The sequence below is a fragment of the Phaethon lepturus genome, unplaced genomic scaffold, assembly GCF_000687285.1.
Source record: "Phaethon lepturus isolate BGI_N335 unplaced genomic scaffold, ASM68728v1 scaffold17340, whole genome shotgun sequence".
Taxonomy (NCBI): Eukaryota; Metazoa; Chordata; class Aves; order Phaethontiformes; family Phaethontidae; genus Phaethon; species Phaethon lepturus.
Window position 1 is genome coordinate 4357 of NW_010509970.1, and position 7286 is coordinate 11642.

At 49.9% G+C, this 7286-nt stretch overlaps 1 protein-coding gene across 1 annotated transcript in view; it reads right to left on the reverse strand.

Annotated features, from left to right (window-relative positions):
- Positions 1-354: 354 nt before the first annotated feature.
- WDR59 (WD repeat domain 59) overlaps positions 355-7286 on the reverse strand; it is a 43654-nt gene continuing 36722 nt past the window's right edge. Inside the window, exons 20-25 of the mRNA XM_010292687.1 lie at positions 5383-5495; positions 4132-4279; positions 3967-4039; positions 2280-2406; positions 1717-1859; positions 355-612 (exon numbers count right to left, since the gene is read on the reverse strand). Coding sequence (XP_010290989.1) covers positions 377-612; positions 1717-1859; positions 2280-2406; positions 3967-4039; positions 4132-4279; positions 5383-5495 — 840 coding nt within the window. The 3' untranslated portion in view covers positions 355-376. The remainder of the gene's footprint in view (positions 613-1716; positions 1860-2279; positions 2407-3966; positions 4040-4131; positions 4280-5382; positions 5496-7286) is intronic.

Consider the following 7286-nt stretch of genomic DNA (forward strand, 5'->3'; position numbering starts at 1 on the left):
GGAAAGACACTAAGTAGCTGGAGTGAGTTTGGCTCTGCCAGGTGAGCCCTTCCCACAGGAGCTTTTCAACACCTTCTCATCCCAACGGAGACTAGCCAATATTCACACACCCTTCTGCAGGAGAGTGCAATTTTTCTGGTCTGGCATCCATCGCCAGCAATGGACACAGGGAGTTTGGTCAAATCAGTCTGAAAGCAACTTGGGAAGCATAGGAATACTGGAAGCACTTGTAAATGTCACTGCAGTGCCCCGCCAGGACATCCTGCTTCAGCTCCCTGTGGCATCTCCTCCAGACGCTGTGGAGCAGAGCTGATTCAACATGGCTTGGGAATTAAATATTAAATCTAGTTCATGGGCGCCCTGCTGTCACCACTGCTCAGAAGGTGCTCTCGAGCAGGCAGTGGCATCCACAGCCCGTGGGACACACCTCCTGGGTGCGAAACCACTCCATCATATGGCTGGTGTGGCCTCCGTGTCCGCAGGTCAGGCAGAAATTAGAAGAGCCTCGCACCGCCACGTGACAGATCGCGCACTGGAAGGTGAAGCCCTTGCAGATGGCACACTGGGTGCCACGCACCTCGCTGCGACAGTGGCTGCAGTACACGCCGAACTCTGGCGGGAGGAAAAGAAACAGAGAGCAAGACAATTAGCGCTGGCAGAATTGTGGACAAAGAAGCCCTGCATACAGCTCTCCCTCGCCACCCCGTCTGACAGATGCGTCCCCTGCCCAAGAGACCTGCCTCAATATCTCCTCAGCGTGGGAGAATGGTATCTTATAGACAGTTTGGTCTCGATACAGGAGCAAAGACACGGGCAATCTGTGCCAGGGCGCAGACTGGCCCACTGACAGCTAAACAGTCGTCGGCTGGGAACGTGTCTCAGATTTCTAGCTTGGGACACGCTGACATATGCTGCAGGGATGAAGGTTTCCCGCTGCTTTATCTGCCTCTCATCACTATGAAGCGTAACTAAGAGCAAACGAGAATGGCCTTTGTTTCTCATCAGAGAGAGCACAGAGCACGCTCAGTGTGTGCGGTATCAGTGTCATGACTGTTAGCCACGGGGCGGCAATGGCAGTGGTCGAAGTCACCAATTTTCACTCCAGTTTCTCCCCAGAGGAGTCCCTGGTGATGAGGTGAGACTGGAACAAGAGCTAAGCAAAGCGACCACCGCTTCTCTGGCATCTCTCACCTGCTCCTCTCCTCCCAGAGACCTAGGAAGAAGACATTTCGGCAGCTGTCCTCAAGTGCCAGTTCTGGGCAGCTACGCTTCTGAAAATATTCTGGGAGAAAGGTTCTATTTGCCTATTTCTTGGCTAACTCACCCACAGTTAGCGATCTTGTAATTTTATGCATGCACTATAAGGACACTTCAGCCCAGAATCAGAGATTAGGACAGTGCACGTCTGGACTCTTACTCAGATGGAATAAAGAATAGCCATCAGCATAAATAGCTGGACACTGCTAGCACAGCAGCAGTGTGTTTCCAGCTTTGCTGGAGAGATGTTATGGTCTACAAAGCCCTTGAACCAACATCTGCAAGCCTCGTCTTCACCCAGAGCTGCAAAGAAGCTAAAACCATTTGCTGGCAGAGTTAACCTCAGGGCAGACCGATGGACACTTTTCATCCTGCCTGCTTGAGTGCATGTTCCTAAGCTCTTGAGGCAGAACTGTGACTCTGCCTGGGCAGCCGGAGCAGACCAAAGCAGGCACTCACCAATTCCTTTGTGGGGATCAGGAGGACAAGAGACAAACTTCAGAACCTCAGCCCGCTTCTCTCGCAGGCCCCAGCGATAAAGGATTTCGCCATAGCACTTCTTAAAGTCATCAAATTGCTGAGTGTTGGCAGGATCCAGGAGCCTAGAGGAACAAACAGATTTGCCATCCACCTGCTTGACTCTCAGAGACACTGATTGCAATCCTCTTCCCAGCGATGGCTGTGCAACCAGCTCACATCGCTAGAAGAGCAGCGGATTACTTCCCACGTGTTGCTTAAACATTGCTGAGCGCTAACTGGTCTGGCCTTCGCTTGTTTTACACTCAAGGGTGTGACGAATGGGTGGACTACCATCTGGGGTCCCCACCACAGCCACTTATAGATGCAATCCCAGCAGAGTTGAAGTGCAGTGTGACACTTCTCCAAATGACTATCTGAATGAAAAGGTCTAGGAGCAGCTGTGCTACTTCACAGCACGAGGAGAGACCTGGCTATAGAGTTCCAGGTGACTTGGGCACAGAGTCAGGCATCTCTGAATATCCCCAAGGCACGCTATAACCTACCTTTTGTTTTTCTCATGCTGGTCTTTCTCACGCTCCCGATGATCGGGATACATTAGGTTTCCGTAGCGGAAGTCATCTGGAGAAGACTCACACCAGGGAGTGGAGGCCTGCTCCGTGTCTTTGTTCGCTGCAAGCATCAAGAGGTTGTGAGCATACCTCAGAAAGCATAGCGCTCACCAGCACAACCTCCTCAAAACCAGGGCGGGGAAGGAAATGGAAGACCACACATTCGCACACCCCAGTTTTCTCCCTAAGGCATGGTCGTATCACCTTCTGCATTCCTACAAACACTGCCCTGCCTTAGAAAACTAAGTACCAACCTCTACTTGCCAAGTGCTTCTACTACACTTCCATCCACAGGGTGGAATGGGGACCATCAGGCAGAGAAATCTAATATGGAAGAATCCCTTTTGCCTTCCACTTTAGACAGAAAGTATCCAGGCAATCAATCCCATGGAGTTTGCTTGGGGACATTATTCCCAGCAGGCCAGGTTCCTCTTTCCTAGCCAGGGAAGACTCTCTTCACCAGGGCTGCTGTTACACAAAGGGGCCTCTGTATGGAAGGTATTGCCCTGGAGGCAGGGAGAAGACTGCTAATAACCACTACAAGACAACATCATCTCTGTTAACCCCCATTCTCTGCTCTTCCTCGTGTCACAGATGCCTTGATATGGCACTGAAAAGTCACAGCTTTGGTGCTAACGGGGCTGATGCTGCCCCAGGACATATACATCGCTAGGGATCAGCCAACAGCTTCAACTCTGACACTGGAGCCCTTAGGAGTGACTTGTCTCTGACACCTTCACAGCTCAGCAGAAAACGTCCTTAGGTCCACGGGTATTCATGCCACCAAGAACCCAGCATTCCCAACTGCTGCTGTTTTTCCAGTGACGGGAGAAAGCACAGCACCACTTTTCCCCTTGAACCCTGTGGAATTAGCTGGCTGATGACATTGCAAGGTTGCTCTTGATAACGGTTCAACAATCACGGTGACTGGGAGAGATGCTCGAGGACTGGAGGGACAGAAATGTCACTTCTGTCTTCAAAAAGGACAAGAAGGAGGACCCAGGGAACTGCAGGCCAGTCAACCTGACCTCGAGCCCTGGGAAGGTGATGGAGCAACTAATCCTGGGAACCATGCCCAGGCACACAAAGGACAAGGAAATTACCAGGAGTAGTTGGCATGGGTAAGAGCCTCAAACTGTGCAAAGTGCAGGGGAGTGCTAGGGAAAGCTTACGGCACCAGGCAGCACTGAGGCAGTCACTCCACGTGCTTGCTATAGCCAGGCTGGAAGCAAAACAGAACAAACTGGTCTGTCTCTTTACTTGTCTCCAACTGGCAAAGGCAGCAGTGGAAGCTCTTGGCTCTGGGTTAACCTGCGATCCAGGGACCTAGCTCAGTATGTCTAGAGTGTTTGTAACAGTTTTTTCACAGCCCAGTCAGACAGCACGCCGAAGAAGTCAGAAGGGGCAGGTCTGCGAGAGCATTGACATGGCTACTGCAAGCCCTGCTCAATTCCAGCCATGGAGTCACATCACATTGGCCAAATCCTGGAAAGCTGCTCTGGCAGAGCACATCTGCAATCACTGCCAGTACTAACTCCATTCCTTCCCCACCACAGGAGCCATCTAAAACCTAGGCCAGAAGGGAGGGAGAGTCCTCTATTTACTACCCAGGTCTCAGTACCTATGCTCCAGCCTCCGGTGCCAAGTCCGGGATCTGACATGCTGGAACAGGAGCCAGAGGAAGTAAAGCTGGGCTGTTGAAGCGGAAAGGAGAGGAAATCATGTCAGCTGCATGAGAGATGTTCAAAGATATCCCAGACAAATAGGAAAGAAATGGTGATCATACATATCGGCTGTGGGAGGCCAGGTTGGAGGCACGCTGAGGAAAAGGGCCGTAGGAGTTTGGACAGCCCTGTAGCCTGGATTGGGCTTCAAACACGCTGCAGAGCATGGCCAGGGTCTGCACATCATGGAGCTGCGAGTAATGAGCCAACCTGGGAAAAAAGACAGACAGTATGAGACTAAGCAGAATTCAGTGGCAAAAGCATCAGAGACTCCAGGGCAACTAATTTCCAGCCTGTTGCATAAAATCGATTTGGGTCACATTACTGTCCACGGGAGGCTTGTGCACTCTGCAGGACTGCGCTGTCTTTTCCAATCACACCTTTGAGGAGCCAAGTCTTCCTTCTGAAAACACTTGTGGCCTAACAGGCGGGAAAAAGATGGGAGCTCTGGGAATCCAGCAGTGCTCGTGGCCTGATTATCCCAAGTTTGTGCAGCTTCAGGAACAACATCCATAGAACTGATGTTAACCGGATGTAAAGCTGGAGCCATTAGACTTGCCCCCAGCCATAATGCCTTTCTGACAAAACCCTCTACATGCAAGCATTCCATGTCTAGGTCACAAGGCAAAACCCCATCACAGGTTTTCTGGATGGCTGTGACATTTCTAGATTGCTCTGAAGACTCAGAGTGATAAAGAACTACCTGTCCTCCCCTCCCACTGCTGCCACACAGCAGGAAAGAGCTAAGGTCAAGCAACAGTATGCAAAATACACCATGCAAAGCCTGTGCCTCCCCATCGGGTATATCAACAGATAATATCAATTACTAATTATGTCCCCTCCTGAACAGATTCACTGGCAGGAGGACATTTGCAGCTAACACTTGGCTTTGAAACTAGCCAGAATGACTTCCCACTTAATGCTATATGGCAACAGTGAGTTTGAAGGTGAACAAATCAGCTGCACCAACACACTCATTTAGGAGGTGGGGAGCAGAAAACCAAAATCTCTAAGTCAGGCATTGCAGGCGTGCTGGAAAGCAGAGCTCCTATTACTCAATGTTAGCCAAAGACAACCAGGGTGCTAGATGGGAGGCCAAATGCTGCCTCCTGCATGCCATAAACACACTTGCAGCCTCCCTTCTTGATGCATCTCAGGCTTGAGGGGGGGGGGGGGGAAAACCCCAAAAAACCCAAAAAACCCAAGCTGTGGCCCTATTCCAAGTCTGAAATGATTCATACAATGTACATAGTTGTGGAGGGCTCTGCTTCAGCAACTATTCCCCAACCCCTCCCTGGCATTCAGACACCTACAAGGACTCCAGTAATTGACGTCCAAATGGATGTTGTGCCCAAGGTATCTCCAAATCTGGGTCAGACTTCGGTCCAAGACAGAGATCAGTGGCTACCATGGCCAGTGACCAAACCTGGCAGACAGGAAGGAAAAGCATCAAAGCTACAATTAGAAATAACCACACTCCCAGGGCACAGGTATGCACAAATTCACTCACAAACAGATAATAATGGAGCTTGCTTTTTTTTTCGCCCCCTCCTCCTCCCTCCTAGCAGCAGGGAACAGTTTCAGCTTCTGTGTCACCAATAATATATAGAGTAACACAAACCTGAAGCCTTCCCTGTCCCACTTGCTTTGAGTTTGGGTTGACAGACCTGTCAGGGTAGCTCAACAGACTTATTAGTGCATTTTGTATTCACAAACCTCCTAAGGGTTTAAATTTGATACAGTTCTTGGGTTCGGAGATGTCTGGTGGCAGAAAGTTTACTGGTGAATCATTATTTGCATGAAAAAGTATCTTTTGATTAGCTGTATTACTGAACACTTCTGTTCTCCTAGCACAGCCCGGCACAGACAGGAGTACAGTTTGCCATTTCTACTCCAGAAGTTTAACTGTTCACATGACATTTCTCCTTTATTTATCATCCTCTACTCTGAAAATGGTTCCATGTTTTCAGTCTCTATACCACTGATCTAGGACTGTTTTTTCTGCTGTGCCTTTTAAAATGGGGCAACTAGAATATTCCAGGGAAAAGCAAAGCTCCTAGTTTGGCATGAAAAAAAGAGTAGGACAGGAAAAGGTGCACAGTGCTGGAACAACAGCAGAAATCAGAGAGCTGATAATATGGAAAAGTAAAGAAAAAACACATGCTCCAAGTACAAAGAACAGCCAGGAACAGTAGTCCTAGCTGTTCACTGTGAAACCAGAAAGAAAGAGGAGAGAAACTGAAACAAGGACAGGGCTGAGTACAAGAGAGCACTGAAAGGAAATGGGAAAGATGCCACTTCCTACACTGTTATAGAGCACATCTTACATGTAACCTGCAACTCAAGCCTCCATGTCTGCTAGGAACAAGGCAAGCTGGAGTTCCTAGGACAGGGAACTCCTGTAACTCCAGGCTGGAGTTACAGGAGAAGAGACAGGGAAAAACAAGCTACTGAGCTATCTCAGAGAAATCTTGCTGAAGTTATTCCACCCAAGCTCTGGTCCAACGGGGGCAAACCAGACAGCAAGATGAAGCACAAACAAAGGGGGGAACTAGACCTACCTTCTCTCTCCTGGTCTAGCAGAACCCACCAAGAAGCAAGACAACAGCTTTAGTTTGTTTCTGCTTGGATCAGGTAAGCCTATGCACGTTCCCTGCCTAGGTCTAGGAAGAGCCAAATGCTCAGGAGAGGTGCACAGGCTCCTCTGGCAGTGCCAGCCCACTCCCATGTCCTTCAGGTGCTCCTGAGTCCTGTCAAATGTTCTGCCTGTTGTGATGGACATCTGGGGATGGGTCCCTGGGCCCTCTTGGGGACAAGCTAGCTGCAGTTAGCACCCAGTGCCAGTGCAGATGAATGCCGAACAACGGGAATGATTGCGTAAGTAAGACAAAATTCACCAGTCAAAATGCTGACAGCAGCTAGGCAACTGTGTGCACAGTTACTCCATTTGCTGACTCAAAAGTACGCTGCGTTCCTCGCTTCGCCTGCAGGAATTTCCTGAAAAATGTGCTTCACTCAGTTTGGCAAAGAGCGTAAAACAATCTGCTTGCAGCCCTGGGAAGGAATCTCTCAATGCCAAGTCAATGAGGTAGAGACCACCTCCGTCCCGTCTCTGCCACTGCCAGAGGAGCCTGTGCACCTCGCCCGAGCATCTGGCTCTTCACCAACCAGAGACTCCCTGAAACAACTGCTGAAACCAGGTGGCTGTTTTGGTATC